Source organism: Akebia trifoliata, chromosome 13, assembly GCF_017979445.1.
Source record: "Akebia trifoliata isolate Shusen 1 chromosome 13, ASM1797944v1, whole genome shotgun sequence".
NCBI lineage: Eukaryota > Viridiplantae > Streptophyta > Magnoliopsida > Ranunculales > Lardizabalaceae > Akebia > Akebia trifoliata.
This window is the reverse complement of record NC_141387.1, coordinates 858680-880259: the sequence shown is the minus strand read 5'-3', so window position 1 is coordinate 880259 and position 21580 is coordinate 858680. Positions and strand designations below refer to the sequence as shown.

General features: G+C 36.4%; 3 protein-coding genes across 4 annotated transcripts; 2 read left to right on the top strand and 1 right to left on the bottom strand.

Moving 5' to 3' along the window:
* Nucleotides 1–1062: 1062 nt before the first annotated feature.
* On the top strand, nt 1063–9278 carry LOC147387112 (uncharacterized). Of its 2 annotated transcripts, none has more exons than XM_086421661.1 (7): nt 1063–1359; nt 5058–6528; nt 6640–7023; nt 7105–7785; nt 7918–8077; nt 8171–8329; nt 8693–9278. In XM_086421661.1, exons 1-7 carry the CDS (start codon nt 1354–1356, stop codon nt 9138–9140), a joined length of 3309 nt encoding a protein of 1102 aa, XP_086277787.1. In that variant the 5' UTR covers nt 1063–1353; the 3' UTR covers nt 9141–9278. The 2 variants fall into 2 exon arrangements, with proteins under 2 accessions (XP_086277787.1, XP_086277786.1); XM_086421660.1 differs by having other exon boundaries at nt 7909–8077.
* Nucleotides 9279–9923: 645 nt separating this feature from the next.
* Nucleotides 9924–13201, bottom strand: RABA5A (RAB GTPase homolog A5A). The gene is made up of 4 exons (XM_086421662.1): nt 13043–13201; nt 11151–11311; nt 10556–11002; nt 9924–10426 (listed from the first exon to the last, which is right to left on the bottom strand). The coding sequence occupies exons 3-4, from the start codon at nt 10893–10895 to the stop codon at nt 10086–10088; spliced, it is 681 nt and encodes a 226-aa protein (XP_086277788.1). The 5' UTR covers nt 10896–11002; nt 11151–11311; nt 13043–13201; the 3' UTR covers nt 9924–10085.
* A 2833-nt stretch (nt 13202–16034) lies between these two features.
* On the top strand, nt 16035–18760 carry LOC147387110 (uncharacterized). Its single transcript, XM_086421549.1, has 3 exons — nt 16035–16097; nt 16223–16496; nt 17629–18760. Exons 2-3 carry the CDS (start codon nt 16298–16300, stop codon nt 18234–18236), a joined length of 807 nt encoding a protein of 268 aa, XP_086277675.1. The 5' UTR covers nt 16035–16097; nt 16223–16297; the 3' UTR covers nt 18237–18760.
* The last annotated feature ends 2820 nt before the right edge of the window (nt 18761–21580 follow it).

Genomic DNA, 21580 nt, shown 5'->3' with positions numbered 1-21580 from the left:
ACGTGTATAATTTGAAGGCCATTGACATAAAGAGACATAAATTGATTGGTACATGCTTCTAAAGGATTGATAGGCAAATTGTAGTGTGATTCACCATTGCCAATTCTAGTGTTAGTGGACATAGGGAAGATGAAGGATTATGATTGATGGACAACGACTAACACAATTTGTTAGAGAATACGATGGCTCATATTAAAATCCACCCATATTTGTTTTTCGAGTTTTTTCAATTAAAATACATGAAAAATATTGACTAAAAACTTGAGATAATGACTTCCCTAGATGATTTCAAATCACAAGAACCATCCTTGATTGATTTTCATCCAAAAACGAAGAAAAAAAATCCTAATTTGTTATATATATTTTCAAAAACTAGAAAAAAATCATTATTCTTCCTTCTTAAATCCTTTCCGACGGAATGGAGTCCTCGAAACTCAATTGAAAAGTCGAAAATCAATTTAAAAAAAAAAAAAAATGAAAAAGGTGAGATCGAACGGTTAGGACTTTCAATAGTGAAAAATGTGGTGAATGAGGTTCAAAAACTGATTAAAAAAGAAAGTTTTACTAAATGGATTATTTAGAGAAGCCCTAAAATTTAAATGATTATTTAGAAAAAAATCCCTCTATCTATCAAGGCCTTTTAAGTAATTTTACCATGAATTAAATGGTCACATGGGACATTTTCTCACCTATTAGTTTATACATATAGAAATTATTCGTGAATTATCCGAGAATTTATTTCAATAAAAAACTCCATCTAATATTCTAATTAGAGTTAGACTGGATTATCAGTTAGACGGAATTACCCCTAGAAATACATAACCCATCCGACTAATTTTACCTATAAAGAAGAAAGCAAGTTAGGGTAATTGTAGTCAACTTTCAAAGTGAAGGGTATTTTCGTCAAGTAACAATCTTAATCAATGGTCCTGAGGATGAACAAGTCAACGATTTCTACTGAGGCGACGCCAACGATGCCCTACAAATACACGACATCAAATGCGAAATACCGAAGATACCCCTATAGCCATTTAAGATACTTTCTTTAATCTCTGTCTCTGTCTCTGTCTCTCTCTCTCTCTCTAGGGTTTCTGAAGCAGCTAATCGGTTCGAAAGCTCAAAACCAGAGCTAGTTCTGGGGACACTTTAATCGATGGAAAGCCAGAGAAATAGCAGTTTTATCTTACAATTCGGATTCTAGGGTTTTGTTTGGTGTTAGATCGAACGCTTCGAATTACAAATCGGTGGTTCCAGAGAGACATCTGAGATCGATGTCCAGTGTTTGAGGATTCAAGGTTGCTTATTTAGTAGGCACAACGAATTTGTTTGATCCTCTTAATTCCTGTCTCGATCATGGAGGTTAGTTCTTGGTTTAGATCTATTAAAATTTTGCCTAATTTTGTAGTTCTTGTATCTGAACTCAGTTCGAATCCAAACCAACGCATTATTTATTTATTTTGGATTAATTCTTTAAACATAGAGTTCAATTTGCCGTATTTATCAAAAAAAAAAAAAAAAATTGCCGTCAATCTATGTCTCTAATTTTCTTATTGTTTTTCTCTAATTTTCTTTAATTATGTAGTTGTTGTAGTTGAATATTTTGGGACTCAAAATTTATTTTTCGATTATTACTTTACGAAAGTTTGAGATCTCTCGTTTGGATCAGGATCACCCTTCTCTCAATTGTAATCACCATATAAGAATAAGCTGTGATTTGCTTAGTGTGAATTGAAAACTGTTGCTGTATTTGTATTTTGGCTGAGTCGGAAAGTTAGATTGTGAATTGGAGAAGGGCACGAGTGTATTGGTATTACTTTAGCTAGCGTTATATGGGTCTTTGGTTTAGTCTCGTTATATTGCGGTTTTTAATTTATAATTATAAAAAAATATTTCAGGTCTTGGAGGGTATTTTTTTAGATTGGTAGTTTAGTTTGATTTACGTTGGCCTTGTCGGTTGGAAGGCTGATGAAAGGTTTGCTAGGTACCCTTGTTGACTAGTTTTTCATTTTTCTTGGGAGGAGATATAGGGAGATGAAATAGCTGAGGAATTATGCAACTGGCGGTGTGCATGTTTTCACACACACATACATGAATATATATAAAGATTCTATCAAACGTTAGGGCCTACAAGGTTTCACCTCGAACACCTTTAGATCGACTTATGCTTGTATTTTCTTCTAAATTCTCGTGTGTTGTAGAATGAGGTCCTTGGAGCCAAAAAATTAAGATAGATTTGGAGAAAGCTTATGATCATGCTGGTTGAAATTTTTTGAGGTATTTGATGGAACATATGAGCTTTGGAAAAATGTTGAAATCGGTGGACTATGAAGTGTGTATTGCTCCCTTATCAATCTTGGTGAATGAGTTCCTGCCTTAGTTCTTTAGGAGCTCTTGGGGTTTGAGGCAAGGAATCCTTTGTCTCAATTTTTTTCATCATTATTGTGGAAGCTTTTGTGAAAATGGTAACAAATGATGGTATTTCTGCATTCTCAATAGGCACGGGTGGCTCATTGGTTTCACACCATTCAGATTGCAGATGATACACTCATTTTTGTTGATGCATCTATAGGTAGTTGAGGTTTCTTAGTAGATCCTGTATAGTTTTGAGTTTGTGTTGGGGTTCCTAGTGAGTCCAGAAGAGCGAAGTTTATGTGGTTGGAGCGTTCCAAATGTAGAACTTCTAGTTACATGATTGCGTAGTCAGGTGGGTGTTTTCTTGACATCTTATCACTTGATCATTGGGTTGTTAGGTTGGCATTTTCTCAACGCCCTACCTCTGATTACTGTTTGGCATGGCTTATAACAGTGAGGCGATTTGGGATCCTTTGATAGAAAGAGTGTGTAGGAGGTTCACCTCTTGAAAATTGAGGTATTTATTTAACGGTAGTAAATTTGACTATTATTTAGAGAATTCTAGCCAACATCTCTGTTTATTTTCTCTCATTAATTTCAATCTCCAGAAGGATGGAATTGAGCAGATGCACATTTTTTTAGCTTCTAAGTGGTCCACACATGTTTTCTCCATAGCAGTATGCTAATTTTTTGTATTCCAAGAGGGATTTTCTCTTGCAGTAAAGGGTTTTCTCTTTCTTTCCTCCATCATGTTGTGTGCCCATTGCACTATTTGGTAGAAATCTATATATGGAGGAGTCGTCCCTTGATAGGGGATGAGAGTGTTGTTGGGTTTAGGATAGAAAACTTGATTCCATCAAATGCTATTGACAAGCATCATCCCATACGTATTCCACTCCTCCGAATAGTAATCATCAAATGAGTTCCCTTAATTCCTGAAGGAATCGGAGGTTGTGTTTGATGAGCTTGGCACTATTGGACAAGAGGTTTGGATCAAACCATAACAATGTATGGTGAAGAGTAATTGAAGTTTGGGACGAGTTTGGTTGGGAGATGAGATTTATGGAGTCACCTGAAATCTTGATTTTTGGGTTTACCTATGTTGCCACAATCAATCAAATGAGTCACACCTTCAAAGCATGCAAACAACATATAACAGCATAACCAGAAATTGAAAAAGAAAAAACTAATACTAATCCATTTAACTCTGGAACATGCAGTTCATACGCGCGCACACACACATATCTAATTCTGTATTCTCTCAGCCTTTTAATGTCAAATCCGTGTCTATGTAAAATACTTAGTGCATGAAGATGCGTGGAAGTTAAGATTGAAAGACTCATGAAGAATTTTCTATGGAATGATAATAACAGTAGTAGAAAGTATCATTTGGTGAATTGGAAAATGATTTGCACCCCAAAGAAGAATTGAGGCTTGGGGATTAGAGGACTAAGACTAACAAATAAAGCTCTTTTGGGCAAGTGGCTTTGGCGGTTCGGGGAAGAAAGAGACAACTTGTGGAGGAAGGTGGTTTGGGCTAAATATGGAGAGAAGATGTTTGGTTGGTATAGTAAGGAGGCTAGAGGAACTTATGGGTGTAGTATGTGGAGAGGTATTATGAAGGGTGTTGATAAGTTTGATAGGGAGATTAGATTCAAAGTTAGGTTGGGAGACAAGGTTAGATTTTGGGAGGATCTTTGGTGTGGAACTTCATCTCTGTCTACCCAATTTCCATCCTTGTACGCTTGCTCTTTGAAAAAAAATAACTCAGTACAGCAGTGTCTGATTCGAGACGGGAACACGAATTCTTGGGATCTGGGATTTAGGAGGAATTTCAATGATTGAGAATTGACGGTGGTCACATCACTTCTAGATCTCCTTAATTCGATTCAATTCAGAGAGAACGAGCAGGACAGAAGAGAATGGTTCAAGGCTAAGGATAAAAAATTTTCTATTAAGTCTTTCTATGATTGTTTGCTTCCGTTGCATGAGGTATCTTTTTCTCCATCTATCATTTGGTCAACTCTTGTTCCTTCTAAGGTGTCTTTCTTTTTATGGCTTGCCTCTTTGGGTAGAATTTTAACTTTGGATAATTTGATCTATCGGGGGTGGATTACCCCAAACTTCTGCCATCTTTGTTTGAGGGATGGGGAGTCAACCAACCACATTCTTATTCATTGTTCTTTCGCCCGTATTATTTGGATGTTCTTCTTAACTCGTTTCCAGGTGGATTGGGTTCTTCCTTTTTCTATCTTTGGGCTTTTAGAGGGTTGGAGTTTCAATATCTTCTCTGCTAGAAAGAGGCATCTTTGGACTATCCTTCCATTCGCCATTGCTTGGGGTCTTTGGAAAGAGTGTAACAACAGGGTGTTCCATAGCAAGGAGAGCTTGCCTCATACGGTGATTTTAGAGATTCTGGGATTTCTTTTCTTCTGGTCAAAGATGAGTAAAGATTTTGAGGGATTGAGCTTCCAAGATTTTATTTTTAATTGGGATATGGTTTGTGAACCATAGCCTCCTGTCGGGCGTGTTGTATGTTTTGTATTTTTTCTTTCTTGTTTTTATGGTTCTGTTGTTTGGGGGCTATCTCAGCCTCCTCTTATCCTTTTTCTTTCTTTAATAAAATTTATATTTATAAAAAAAAGATGAAGATGCGTGGAATGTGTTTTACGTATTTTATGCATGACATTCTTTTATTGTTTCAGGCTGCTGCAGGGTCTAACCACCAGCAATGTGAGCCATCCAGGCTAACGCAAGGTCAATGCCAATCTCAGACATTTGCATCCTCGCCTACAGTTGAAAATGAGAATATCAATACCACTTCACATGAATTAACTCCATCTGATCCAAACACACCATTTGACATTATTAATTCAGTATCCACTGTAGCTGTTGAAGTTGCTTCTCCAGGGTCCAACCACAAGCAGTGTGAGCCATCTGAGCAAGCCCAAGGTCAATGCCAGTCTCAGGAAATTGTACCCTCACCTAAAGTTGAAAATGAGAATATCGATGCAGTTTCACAAGAATTAACTCCATCAGCAACTGATCCAAACACAAGCGTTCAAATTATTAATTCAATATCTAGTGTACCTGTTGAAGCTGCTTCTGGAGGATCTAACCCCCAGCAATGTGAGCCATTGGTGCAAGCCCAAGGTGAATGCCAGTCTCTGGAAATTGTACCCTCACCTACTGTTGAAAATGAGAATGTCGAAGACGCTTCACATGAATTAACTCCATCTGTAACTGATCCAAGCACTCCCGTTGATGTTATTAACTCAACACCTAGTGTACCTGTTGAAGTTGCTTCTGGGCAAGACCAAGGTCAATGCCAGTCTCAGACTTGTGTGCCCTCACCTACAGTTGAAAATGATAATTTTGAAGCTACTTCACATAAATTAACTCCATCTGTGTCTGATCCAATCACACCTGTTGACGTTTTTACCTCAATTTCTAGTGTACATGTCAAAGCTGCTTCTGCTGGGTCTAACCACCAGCAATGTGAGCCATCTGTGCAAGCCCAAGGTCAATGCCAGTCTCAGACATTCGTACCCTCACCTACAGTTGAAAATGAGAATATTGAAGCCGCTTCACATGAAGTAACTCCATCTGTGACTGATCCAAATAAACCTATTGACGACATTAATTCAGTATCTAGTGTACATGTTGATACTGCTTCTGATGAGTTGCAGCAGAGAAAGTCCTTGGACAGTGGCATTCAAGCAACACCATCCGACCATAAGGAAACTATTCCTTCTATAGCAGCTCAGAGATCTTTGGAAGATGGATATAACTGGCTAAAATATGGGAAGAAAGATATTAAAGGAATTGAGTGTCCAAAGAGTTATTATAAATGCTCATTTCCGAACTGCCAAGTTAAAATGCAAGTAGAAAGATCTCACGATGGGCATGTCACAGAGATTATCTACAAGGGAAAGCATGATCATGCTAGACCTCAGCTTAGCAGTCAAATGGCAATTGATACATCTAATCATACCAAGCCAAATGGTACCCCTGAACTTTCTCCTGTTGCAGCAAGTGGAGATGATGTCGAAGGTGCAAGTTCACAGTTGAAAAGGATTCGCGATGAGGTTGCGTATCACGATGATCCAGATTCTAAACGTAGATTACTTCAGTTGAATACCGAGACCCCCAGCAATGCTTCTACGAAAGAACAAGGTCAGTCTGTAACTCAAACATTTGTATCTGCAAATCTTTAAAAAAAATTGATAATGCTTTAGACTACTTACATGAATTGACTCAATCTGTAACTGTTCCAAACCCCACCAGTTTACAAGGTTACAGGGTCTGTTGAAGTTGACTGTGATGAGTTGCAGCAAAGACAGGACTCAGACAGTCGGGTTAAAGCAACTCGATACAATCATAAAGGTAGTCTTTCATTAGTAACTGAGAGATTTTGTGGAGATGGGTACAACTGGCGAAAATACGGGCAGAAACATATCAAAGGAAGTGAATTTCTTCGGAGCTATTTCAGATGCACACATCCTGACTGTCCGGTGAAAAAGAAACTGGAACAATCTCATGATGGGCAGATTACAGAGATTATCTATAAGGGAAAGCATGATCATCCAAAACCTCAGCCTATGGCAGTTGGTAGAATTCTATTCCAAGAAGAAAGATCTGACGTGTTGTCTTCTTTAAACGGCACAGACGGTAAATTAAAACAACACAATCATATAAATTATTTTTGGTGCTGTTTATGAATTATTTTTTGTGACTGGTCAATATTTGCAGATAAGTCATCAAATGGACATGATGCTTCGCAATCAAACAGGATTGATGATGAGGCTGCGGATGATAATCCGGAGTCTAACCGCAGCTCCCTTAAGTTCAATGAGGAGACCACCAGCAATGCTGACGCAGGGTTGAACCAGCAACAATGCAAGTCATCTGTGCAAGTCGAAGATCAAAGCGAGTCTCAGATATTTCTATCCTTACCTTCAGTTAATGAGACTATGCCCATATCCTCCCATGAGATGACTCTAATGGTTCCAAACCCACCAGTTTACATGGTTACCACAAGTGGTATTGTACCTATTGAAGTTGACTCCGATGAGTTGGGGCAAGGAGAGGGCTCAGACGGTGTGGTTCAACCAGTGCCCTTAAATCATAAGGAAACTAGTCCATCAATATCACTTGAGAGATTGTTGGAAAATGCGTATTACTGGCGAAAATATGGACAGAAGAATATTAAAGGAAGTGAATTTCCGCGAAGCTATTACAGATGCACACATCCTAACTGCCAAATGAAAATGCAATTTGTACGATCCCATGATGGGCGGGTTATAGAGATTATTTGTCGGGGAAGGCACAATCATCCTAAACCTCAACCTTGTAGTCGATTGGCAATTGGTGCTATCTTGTCTATCCATGAAGAAACATTTAATGAAATTTCTTCTCTAAGCAACACTGAAGGTAGTAAACTAGCGCGCCACTTAATAATTTGTTGAAATTTTCTATGGATAAAATTGATTTTTATTTTTATCCACAACCCCCCCCCCCCTTCTCTTTCTTTTGTTTTGACATTCATGTTTGCAGATAAATCAGCAAATGGACGTGGCCAAACATCTCTCCATGAGAAGCGAAATGGTACCCCTGATCTTTCTCTCGTCACAGTCAGTGATGATGATGGCGAAGGTGCAGGTGGGGAATTGAACAGGATTGGCAACGAGGTTGAAGATGATAATGGTCCAGAGTCTAAGCGCAGGTGTGGTGCCTTTTCAATTCTGATACTAATAGAATTTTCCGGGTGCCATCCATGTGCTAACTTCAGTTGAAATGTTGAAAATTTTGGAAACAGGAGGAAAGACACGGGTGATGTAGATTTTGCTCAATTTGGTAGGGCAATCAAGGAAACACGTGTTGTTGTTGAAACTATAAGTGAATCTGATGTAGTGGATGATGGATACCGCTGGTGCAAATATGGGCGGAAAATGGTTAAAGGGAATCCTTATCCGAGGTATTTTTTACGAGGCATATAGTTATAGAGAGATTATCTTTACTTATTTTGGCCATGTCATCTAGAAAGGCAGAAGATTGAAAAAGGCGTGGTTGAGGTAGTAAGCATGCCTTGGCAGAATATATGGTTCTCGATCTGAATGGTGAACTAAGATTCGTATTATTGACCCAAATATAGTGGTTTAGGTATACATGGTTATAATTTCATTAAGACTTTGTAAAATAAAAGAGTTGAATCGATGAATAATGAAATTATTCAGGAATATGTATTGAATGCTAAAATTTTATGGTTTCTATACTTTATGATTGTATTTGAGATCTCTGATATTATGATACTTACAGTGCACCTGTGTTATGTATGTAGGAACTACTTCAGATGCTCAAATACGGGATGCTCAGTTAAGAAGCACGTGGGGAGGGCATTACATAATCCGAAAGCACTAATAACCACATATGAGGGAAATCATAACCACGATCAACCTCCTCCAAGGATTCCTAACCAGGACACAGCTGGGCCCATAATTACAGCTTCAGATGGCACCTTAGAAACTAGATCAGAACTTGATACAATTATCCTTGAAGTTGGGGCTGGGCTGTGCTCGAGTCCTGAAAATATACTAGACACCGAACCCATCCAAAGTCAATCTCACATTGCCGATCCTGATCGTGTCGAGTTGATTGAAGCAGCCCCAGTTTCAGCACATAATGATGATTTAAACGGAAGCGCAGATGGAGACAGATCAAGGGATCAGGGTGCGAGCTTTTACTTCAACACTCCACCTTTGGACCAATCATCTGTGACTCAAACATAGAAAGTTAATGGGTCCTTAAAATTGTTCCAATGGAACTCTCGATCTTCACAAAAGCAATTTCCTACTGTTGATGAATGGTGGATACTTATGTAGAATATTGCTCAAAAATAATATATAGATGGTATTGTGTTCTCCAAAGTCAATTATGTACCTGAGATTAGATCAAGTGGGCACTCTTTTTGCAAATAATTTTCTTCTATGCACACAAAGATGTGAATCTCTTAAGCACTTTTATTTTGTTCACTTGCTAATATTTGGAAACGACTTGGTGACACATCTTAATGGGTTTGGTAATGTGATCTTTTATTTTAATGGGTGATCAGTCTTGAAATTAAAAGTATATTGGTTATATTTTTTCCCCATTAAATTAAAAATCTACCTAAAATATGATATCTAAAGATATGTCTGCAGATAAGATGGAATGTTCTTGTTTAACATTGTCTTTATTGTAGTACCCAACATGAACAGGGAACACAATTGTGTTGAAGTTAGGTGGTGATAATTTCTGTTTAAATAAAAATTAAAAAAAGTCAGCACAAATTCTAACAGTGAATCAGAAGTTGAAACAAGACCTTTTACCTTGAAAATTATTTGCCACTACTTTGGAATAAACAAGAGAGGGATTGAAGGATTAAAGCCCATGGCATCATATACATTGAGCCAGCGAAAAATACCAATTTGAGATACTAGCATTTTCTGATCGGCCTCGGCTCATTTACATTATCCACTCAGAGTTCCTCTTGAACCACTACTAACCCAATAATTAAAAAAAAACACCCAATGTAATCTTAAACCAATTCTTCACCATTAACACAAAATTGCACATGTTCCTTCACATGGAGAAACAGCACTGAAAATTATCCGAGAAACAACAATTTCACATGTTACAGGGAACCAACTAGATGTACATAGATGATGATTAAAGATAACATGTGTTTCATAGCTCTAGGATGACGAACAACACCTACCTTTCCGAGTCTGTGAATCTGCCTCATGATTCACATCTCCCTGTAAAACAACAGTCTTCCCATTCTCCATCCATGTCGTGTCCTGTTTCTTGTGTTCTTGAGAGAGGATAACTTTCCTGCTTAAAATGTTATATATCTCTTTAACAACTGTTTGGAATGCAGCAGTCACATTGGATGAATCAAGAGCTGATGTTTCCATGAAAAATAAACCCTGAGTTTCTGCTAGAGCCTTGCCTTCGTCAGTAGCTACCTCCCTCGCATCCTTGAGATCGGATTTATTACCAACAAGTATCGTAACCACATTCATATCAGAGTGAGCTGTAAATAAAGGGTATTTTTTTTTTTAAAGAATGATTCAACACTTGATAATTGCATTGAAAAAATATCCATAAATTAGTAAACTTTAGATAGTTGCATTGGAAAAAAGGAAAAAAGAATGGTGCTTACTGTGGAGTTCGTTAAGCCAACGACCAATACTATCAAATGTTTGGTGTCTACTGATGTCGTAAACTAGAAGAGCTCCAACAGCACCTCTGTAATACGCAGATGTCACGGCCCTGAACCGTTCCTGACCTGCTGTGTCCCAGATCTGTGCTTTAATTTCTTTCCCGTCTATATCCATCTTCTGGGTTTGGAACTCTACCCCAATGGTTGATTTGGAGTTTGGGTAGAACTCATCTCTGGCAAATCTAGCAAGCAAGTTTGACTTCCCAACAGCTGAATCACCAATCAAAACAATCTTGAAGAGGTAATCCTCAGTCTGTTCCTCTTCTGTGAAAAATGCCATCTTCGACCTTCTCTTTGTAATGCCAATCTCTATAGAAGCATAGCTGTCACTGCCAATAGACTCCTTGTTTGTGGCCTCTTCAGAGTTTAGAATATAGACAGTAAACACTAAAGCCAAAAAGTCAGGAAGATAACTCGTAGAAATAAAAAAGAAGACATGAAAGCCAAGATGGTAGTAAAAAGAGGAATATTAAAGGTACATAAGCTTCATTTAAGTAATTAGCTACATGTAGCAGAAAGGAATTTTAGAGAATACCTATTTAGGTTGGAGTTTACAAAGGTTGGGTGTAACTCAAGCCAGAACTTTCCACGACTCCACCAATTCCAGCCTACTCATGAAAATCTCTCTCGAATTTCATGTCAAACTCTATTCCAGATTTCAAAAAGTGATACTCGAAGCACAAGGGCGTTGCACAACTGTAAAAAGAGAGTAGCATTTAATAAGTTTATAATTTAGATTTATCTTGTATTTCTTACACTAACATTCTTTCTAGGTGTAAAATTATGTCCTTTAGAGTTTAGACTTTTATTTAATCTAAAAGAATAAATTAGTAAGTCCATATGAACTATTAGTTTATAAAGCAGAATTGAGAGAGTTTCAAAATGTGGAGAGTATTAAATATAATTATATAACTGAGAAGGTTCAGAAAGAAAGATACATATCACAGGGAAATTTTTTTTACAGTACCAGATTAAAATTGTTCACAGAAACTCTCTCTCCAGGAAAGGAAAATAATGCAAGAAAAAGCATCAATAGAAGATAAAAAAAAAGGGACAACTGTAATGGAGTGGCCTATAATCATCTAATAGTGAATGCTCATTGTAATTTAGGTGAGCAAAGAAAGAGAAACCTGTTGGACGTGAAAGTGCGTGTGATTGTCGGTTGACTATCAAAAACCCACCAGCACAGCAGAAGCTAAGCAGCATGTAATTTATAATAAATAGAGATTTAAATTGTGCAAAGGCATTTAAGATACTAGTGAAATCCACTAATCCAAGAAATGCTAGCTCCTACATACAGACAAAATCTTCAAAGGAAAAAAACAACTGAATTTCATAAATACAACAGGGCTTTTGTGCTGAGAATGACTTAAAAGACTGATAGTTTATTTCCTAAAAGATCTTACCAATCTATTTCTTCCAAAGGCCCCAACAAATTACTAAGGGAACCCAAATACCCCCTTCCTCTCTCTAGAATTGTAAACTAAACATGAAACATGCTAACTTTGTAAAGGGGATAGGATGGAAAAAAGAATTATCCAATTAATGCCAAAAAGACTAAAAAAGGCGGGTCCGACTTGCATTGGCAAAATAACAATAAATGAAAAAGTACATATCAGATTCTCCACTAGCTTTATGCAAAGAGAAAAAGTCAATTATGATGCGATCAAGTGCTATGAAGATGATACATTGTCAGCAATTTGTGCAGAGAAACTGTCCAAACCATAAAAGCCACCTTGGGTGGAACTTTCGAACCCCAAATGGTGAATTTGAGAAATCAAAGTCTTGTGTGGAATAATATATAGTAACAAGATATAACTAAAACATAACCATTTCGACTATTCCGTGTTTGATTATTCCCGAGAGTTGGCAAAGTGGGGACTTCGGAATAGTTGGATACTTTAGGTAATACTTCTTGTTAATGATGTGTTTAGGTGTGTTGACATATATAAAAAAGAAACAGAATTATACCGAATTAGACTATAAAGAAGATGGCGTGGTACAATCCACAATTTCTAAATGGAGTGGGTATTTAATTGACATGTCAAGCCATTGTTAATCAAATGGTCAATGTGGAGAAACACATCAAATGCAAATATAAACTGATTGGCCCCAAATGGGATCAAACCAGCTACTTATATCCCAATTTTGAATATTGGGAAGTTGAAGGACAACCATTTTTTCTCAAAATAATCTGTTTCACAAGCTCAACGATTCTGAGATTAGAAAAATATCAAAATTTCCAAGAAACAAGAACAACCATGAATCAACCAAATGATCTAAAAGCCCTAGCTGTATTTTAATCAAATGTTGATGAAAACCCTATAAAGATCAAACCTTAAGAACTCTAAACCTAGAAAACCAGAAATCTAACAAAAATTCGATAGTCTTTGATTTAAAATTAGGGTTTAGAGAAATATGGTGAACCTGATATCGACGCTCGTCTCCTTGAACCTCTTCGATGTGGATGTTGGGCTATTCGTATTCGATTTCTCTTCCACCGAAAGAGGAAAAATTTGAGACAAAACGTTTTCTCTGTCCAAATGTGAAAAAATGGTTATTGAAATTGAATCTCAATTCTCACCCGTTCACACTCGTTTATGTTTTTTTTTCCTTTCTTTGTGGATGCAGTAAATAACTGTTGGGGTGCCAATAGAAGTTCTCTTTAATACATGATCTGATTTGATGTCCTCGTATGGCAGTCCTGACTAAGGGCGTTGGGCCCACATGACCACTGCCTCCTTGACTTCATGGGTACGTTGGGTGGATCAATTTTCTCTTTTTTTTTTTTTTTTAAATCCCAAAACTAAAAAAGTTTTTTAATAATGATAATTTTTTATTTTTATTTTTTTTTATTGGTATGATCAAAGATTTGAGAATGAACCAATTAGTGTGTGAATCTGAAGGCTTGGTGAGTGTGCGCATGGATTAATGTGTGAGTGAAGGATAGTTTGTACTCAACAATTGGATGATTCATACAACGTGATTCTAATTGTGTGAATTTGAGTTCGAGCCCCTTGTTGGCCACTCATAAAGACTTATCCCAACTTACTTAATATGTGTAGTTTGTGGGATATTGCATGTGCAAAGAGGATTTGGGCGAGATATGATGTTTTAAGAGGTCACTTGCCTCACACCTGCTAATTGGGCCAATGGGTCCAGACACGCTGTCACCAAAAAAATAAAAGCTGGCGAAAATAGATTGCGATGAAACTCTCAAAATTAAAATTCAATTATGAAAAATTATCTTTTTTTTTTTTTTTTTGCTTTTCTTAAATTTATATTGTTTTGAAAGGTCTGGAGATTTTGTTATTTGCATTGCCGTGACGTCCCATCATGTTTTAGGATATCACATTGAGGTGTGGAACTTTGAAGTGTTTTTCAAATGAATTTACCTTATTGTTTGATATGTCTTTTAACTAGTAGGTGTGGCATGTGAAAACATTACATGTATTATAGAAAGACTAGTGATAAAATGATGTGGTCTATATGCGATTAACTTGGCAAGCATACACAAAATCATACATCTTTTTCCATGTGTATCCCGAAGAAAAAGATCTATAGTTCTATGCACTCAACCGTGTATATAGCCCACATCAGTTTATCATGACTCTTACAAAAGTGAAATTAGAATGCATGCACGATTGAAGTTATTTTAAATAAATAATCTAATTTTATATATAATTAATTATTTAATACATTACATAGGTATTTTTTTATTTAAAATATTGACTAGGTGATTTTAGATTTTGAATCGAACCCTTATCTCATTATGATATTCAAGGGTAAAAGAGAATTTTTGTAATTTCAACAAATTAACCAACATGGTTACGAGAGTCAAGTGATTTTATTCATTTGATTAAAAGACCCCAATAATTAATAAATTAATTGTATTGTGAAGGCAATTTTAAAAGAAAAAATTGGTATTTACCCGTTCAACCCCAAAGTTTTTTTTTTTTTAAATTATATCCCTCTAATTTATCAATTTTTTTTTTTCTATTTTACCCCTTTAACACAAGAGAGGATGCCTGTGCCGTAACATAAGTATGTTTATATTTCAATAAATTAATGTGCATCAAATCCTTACCTTATTGTAAGATTAAAGATTAAAAAGAACATTTTGTAATTTTGACAAATTAACTAATATGATTATGAAAGTCATGCCATTTTATCCATTTTGACCACAAATAATCTAATAATAAATAATAAGTTTATGTGTAGTGTGAAGGCATTTTTTTTGTTTAGAAAAAAAAAAAAAGAATAATACTTGAGTGATTCTACAAGATATTGCCATCGACATTGAGCTGACAAGAAGATGTCCACAAACTTGTAGATGCCTTTTAGTGTCGAACACAATGTCTTGCATAATCACTTTAACATCCCCCTTAAAAAGAGTGTCGACAATCCTCTATTTCTTACGGTGCAATATCTCATCCAAATTCTGTAATATCCAACAAATCACACATATGGGTAGCGTTCAATGGCTAACTTTTGGCAAAACATTTTTCAAAACATGAGTTAGAAGTTTTGGAATAGGCTGATTTTTGGTGAGGATGATCTCTACGATGAGGAGATCATCATCACCAAAAATCAGCCCATTCCAAAACTTCTAACCCATGTTTACAAGTTGAAAAATTGTGGACTGTCCATTTTTTATAAATTATTTTTGATGGGGTTAGAAGTTTGGGAATGGGCTGATTTTTGGTGATGATGATCTCCTCACCGTAGAGATCATTCTCATCAAAAATCAGTCCATTCCAAAAATTTTAACTCATGTTTTGAAAAATATCTTGTCAAAAAGTTAGTCATTGAACGGATCCACACATATTATGTAAGTCGGGATAACTCCTAGTGAGTGAGAGTCACTCTATACTGACATGACAGTGTACAAATTACAATTTTTTTTTCTTGAAATACAAGTAAACGAATTTATGATTGTTTGTGCACTATCACATCAGCCCAATATTGAACACAGTGCCCAATGAAGCCAGTTCATCATATCCCTTCAAGAAAACAGTAAAAGTAAAGAAATGTCTAAAGGACCAATGGTAAGGTAATTCAATCAGTTAAAAAAATCACTCAAGTGGGACCCAATAAATTTGGTAGTTCCAATTCTAAAAAGTACAAAAATGGGATTCTTGAAAATTGATTTTATTCTTGAAAATTGATTTTATTTTGGTTGCTTCTACCACATTTCCCTTTCCACTGCTGTGGACTGACATCTCCAATATGGTCTTTAAATGCACTGTGAAGAAACATACAAACTACCTTAATTTGCCCTTTTTATTATAATAATATTTTTTCTTTCCACAATCTTCTTTCACTAAAGGTATAGAATGCTCCACAGGGACTAAAGATTGCAAACCTCATTCTCTATATATCCCACCCTTTGTATCTCTATATATTTCTCAAAAAAAAAAAAAAAAAATCTAAGAATAGAGACAATTTGATTAAGAAAAATTGATTTACTTTGTTCTCTAAGGTAAGGAATTGTGTAGCTTTAATGGGTTCATTTTAATTTTGAAGAATCAGACTACAATCTGTAACCCAAGACTCATCACTGATAAGTTTTAAATTTTTTTTTTTTTTTTTTGGGGTTTTTTTTAGGCAGGTTTGGAGAAGAAGATTGGAGGGTTAAAGAGAAGAAGGAAGCTTTTGTTTAGAGAATTTAAAGAGAAAGAGATGTATTACAATTGGTTATTATCTTTGAAAGAAACAGCTAAGTGTAGTGGAAAATGGATAGATGTTCACCAACCAAAGAAACTTTTGAAGGATAGTAGAAACCACATAGTACTTGAGGGGGAGAATTCAGTGAGAAAGCTCTACCGCTTTCCAAGTGAAAATATTTTCCGGAAAAATTTCATCCAACAGAGATTTCATGGTAAATTCACAACTCATCTTCTTTGTAGTGCTGTATCCTCCATGTACTTAATTATCAGTCATAAATACTTCTCTTATTCTAATCACACCATATATATTTTTATCTTTTAAAAAAAAGTACTATTTGCAGCATGTGGGCTCTACATTTTGGTTAATATTTGAGATGCCCTCTGTTTTCAATGGATTGCCCCCTCTCACTCCCCGCTTTTCCACTTTTTGCCCCTCCCCCAAAAATTCTTTTGATTGATTTTAGGCACCCTTATATGTTTTGGTGAATATTTTAGATACCCTCATGTGACAGTGTTCAACATTTTGGATTTTAGACATCCATCTACATTTTGATAAATATTTGAGAAGACCCTATGTTTTCAAATTAATGAGAACCTTTGAAAGTGTTGCCCCCTCCCCTTCTCACTTTTAACCCCCCCTCCCCTCCTCATCAAATTTTTGGGTGATTAAACACTCTTGTATGTTTTAGATACTGTTTTCAAATTGTTGACATGCCCCTTTACCTTGTTCCAATGGCCTCAAATTTTTGGATAGAACCAAAAACTAAGGAAGTTGATTTTAAAATTATAAATATATTAATTTTGGGGGTGTGAGGGGGGGAGGAGGATAGAACCGAACCCATATGGGTTCGGTCTGGTTTGAGTATTTTTGGGCTTCAACTTTGTTTTTTAAGGTTAAATTCGTGTCGATTTTTGAGTTTTGAGTAATATGTACAACCCAATGGTAAATGGATGGTTTTGGGGTGAGCCAAGCTAAGTTCTAGCCCAGTACTAAGCCCCTACATCCAACCTGAACTAGCCAAGTCCTAGCCTGAAGATGGACCATCACCGATTTCGATCATGTCTCACACATGATAAAGTTGATTATAATTTTTTTACTCTCATTAGTAGGGCATATATGCAATAACTATATACCAGTTCATATGCACACACACATTGTGCTAAGACGGCACTCTTTCAGTCCATCAACCCATGATCCATCCCTTTGTGGTGTTTCATCATGAACTGGAACTATAGGGAAAAACATTGTGTCTTCAACCCTTGATTTAAGGCTGATTTTTTTTTACGTGAATGTCTATGGGCAACGCATGACCTATTTCACTCTAATTACACTTATTTTTGCAGAGCTCAACAAAGGTGACCCATCAAGGAATATCATTGAGATGATATTCAGAACAGCATCCATGAAACCTTTGAAGCACATGAAGAAGATTACAAGAGTCTTAAGGGTGAAAAACTCTATAGAGACACTTGTAAGGTTTGAAGAATATAGAGAGATGGTGAAGAAGAGAGCCCACAACCAATACATGAAGCACCCGCGAAGCATGGTGGATGGAAATGAGCTGTTACAATTCTACATGACAACCGTCAGTTGTTGCTCCCAAAAGTTAATTAAAGTATCGGAGCTTTGTCTAAACCCCAAATGTGGAGTCTGTAGAATTATTCAATTTGGTTTTGACACTGAAGACACGAAGAAGAATGGAATTCAGTTGAGTGCAAGAAGTGAGACTCTGAGTGATGACAAGGTTGCCATCACTGCCAAGGGAAAGAATGTGAAAAGGGCAGTAGTAGTATGCAGAGTAATTGCTGGAGTAGTCGTTAATACAGTAGGAGAAGGGCACGAACAAGGGTTTGATTCGATTGGTATCGAAGGGTCACATATCGAAGTAGATCAATTGTTTGTGAAGAATCCAGATGCTGTCCTTCCTTGCTTTGTCATAGTTTGTGCTTAAGATGTTTATAAGTTTGAATAATTATAATTTCTTTCATTTTTTTTGTTATATTCATCATAACTGACAATCATTCTTTTCCACACCAAAAGATAAAAAAATTTGCCCAAGAACTTGGGTTCAAGCCAAGGTTCTTTGCAACACATTATGAATCAAGTCCATAGCTCAACTTAGTTAATGTTTTGCACTAAACAAAATCGTAACTTACTAACATTATTAATCTATGGCGGGCAACCCAATTATTGAAAGAAAAGCAGGTTTTTCTTCTTCTTTAGTACTCTATTTAGCAAAGAATACAACTTACGACTACTTACGTTGCATCTTGGTACTAATGAACGACACTGATGCAGAAGAGGCTACCAAATCCGTGTTCATCCAGCCAAGATAAAGAGCTCCATCTCTTTCTTCAAGTCTATAGTTCTCGCAATAATTCTTCAACAGAGTCTTGAAGGTGGCATTGATTGACCATCGAATTTCAATCGAGAAGGAGTAAATCCAGCCATACTAAATTGTGATATCCACTTCCCAAGAAGCTCGTGTCGCTCCACCTTCTTGGTCCCCTCACATGCTATGATATTAACCATGTCTCATGCTAGACAATGCTGCTCGACATTGATTCTTTGATAATGCTCCCTTGGGAGGGTCACATTGATCGACTCAAAAATAGCAAGAATAATAGTTCAGGGTCTCGAGGAAACGTGGAAAGAACGGGAAAGTTGTTGGAATTTCTTTAGTTTGTTCACTTCCCTATAACATTACCAAGACTCGCGTACACCTTCGAGTCTAGACCTATCTTGAAATCCTTAAATCTAATCTAAAGGAAAGCCAAACTTCCATTGTTCCTTGGAACACTTGAAGGGCTAGTAACACTGCTTTACTTTGTCTCATAAAGGTAAGTACTTGTGCTACTTTAATGGTTTATATTTTAATTAATTTGTAGAATCATACCGAAATATGTAATCCGAGATTACTTAGTACCACTGTCCACTGTTATATATATATATAGTTTTATTTTGTTTTGGGTTATTTTTGGGCAGCTTGAAGAAGATAGGAGACATAAAGAGAGGAAGAAAGCTTTTAATTTACAAAATTCAAAGAGAGAGAGAGAGAGAATCATCACATTTGGTTATCTTTCAAAGAGACAATTAATTGCAAGAGTAGCAAATCAATGCCTAATGTTCATCAACCAAAGAAATTTTTTAAAGATTGGAACCACATAGTTGAGAGGAAGGATTCAATGAGAAAGCTCTTTCTTTCAATAGATAATCTCATTTCCTTGGAAAATCGCACCCCAGAGAAGAGATTTCATGGTAAATTCTTCTTTGTAGTGCTGCATTCTCCATGTATAGAGTGAGTACTACACATATATATACTCCTCTCATGTTAAGCTAACCACACCATATATGTGCAGCATCTTTCAAAGACACGTCCAAGCGCCATAATACTGGAAAATCGATGACTGATGTTCACCGATCAAAGAAAATTTTCGAGGATAGAAAAAACATAGTTGAGAGGGAGAATTCTGTGAGAGAGCTCTACCTACCAAAAATTAATTATGCTCATGAAAATTTTTGTCCACAAAAATTATTGTTGGTTAAATAATTTTTGCAAGAAATATTTTGTCGATTCGGAACCATGTTTACAAAGTTACTCTTAAAATACACAGGTTCATATTAATTTCAAAACAAAGATTAGAAAATTAGTGCCTTAAATTAAATTTGAGCCAAAGAGAACACGAGAAAAACAAAAAAAGAGCAAATAATACAGAACTACAAGTTAAAATAAATGTTATGTATTGAAGCGCAAGTAATAAGTTAAAATAGAGATTATACAAATAAAACATTTTTTAAGGTTGGTGTCAACTAGTTAAACCCTTTTTTCTCATAGAAAAGTTAATTTGAATTTCACAGAATTCCAGATGACCCATCACACCATGCCTAACAAGGATAGTTTTGTACTCTTGAGATGCTCACTACACATGGTTTCATGTTACATTGACTTTTTCTGTCCCATGTGATAACGACACGAACTTGTTTTGGACCAACAATGGTGGTTAATGGGTGGATTTGGGCCCCAGCTTACTCCTAGTCCCGGCCCGAATTACATAGCCCAGCATTAGCCCATACCAATTTCGACCCGAACTACCTCATAAAGTTGACTATAATTTTTTTTTTGCTCTAACTCACTAACAGGACAATATATATGAATAATTTTTGAATAGTGATAATCTGACTACCCCACGTGGCAAACTCATTCGACTACGCTAATGTGACAAGTTAGGGAACCATAGATCTGAGCTTCCTAGGATACACGGCTGCACTTCCCCATAAAAAAAGTGTATCTCGAGGGAATCATGTACCCCGAGGAGTGCAGATCTACGGTTCCCGAACATGTCACATCAGGTAGTCGATTGAGTTTGCCACGTGGGGTAGTTAGATTATCATGATTCATAATTTTTTGATGATCCAACCATTCATCAATGAGTCGTGCTGAGGTGACATTAGGATTTACTGCGAATTTTACATTTCTAACATGTGGTACGCACATAACTGTAGATATGTTTCCTCGAGACACAAGTAAAAAGAATCTACGGTTATGGTTATGTGCGCACCTCCACGTTAGAAATGTAAAAATCGCTGTAAATCCAATTCACCCAAGCATTAGCGGTGTTCATCAAGTCACTCTCACCAAGGTGATCCATAAAAATAATATTAATAATATAATTTTAAGGACAAGATATAAAATTCTGTGTATACACACGCCAATATATCGTATGCAAGGAATCCCAAAACTAAAATTCCCAAAGAGGGGACACCTTGAACCTCAAAAGAAATTTGTGCCTCGCTACAATAGGAGATTGAGCATATGGGAGACTCAGGAGGAGTAAAAGGTTTAGACCGTTAGCTATGATGGCGATTCGAGTTGTTAGAAGCACTCCATTCTCAAAGGATATCTTTAGGATGGAGCCGCGCTGCAAAAGTTCTCTGCCAAAGTTCACTTCATTTAATAGGACTCAAGACCGTCGAACACCTCTCATACACTTTAGAGAGCAACTTGTGGCATGCATGAGGGGGGAAGATAAGTTGAAGTGTACATTGTTCCCATCCATAGTAACAAAAATATGGTTTCAAAACTCGTTCGAAACCAAGATGACTTGCCCGAGTTATCTCAGTATCATCTATGAACGAGATGGATAGACATGGCATCTCAATTGTGCCATATCTCGTGAGATAAATGGGATGAGTCGGACAAGATTTTGTCCAAGTCAATCAGGATTTTGTATATTTTACTTAAAATAATCATTTTCTAAGTATAAATTCATATTATCTAAGTAAAATATGATTTTA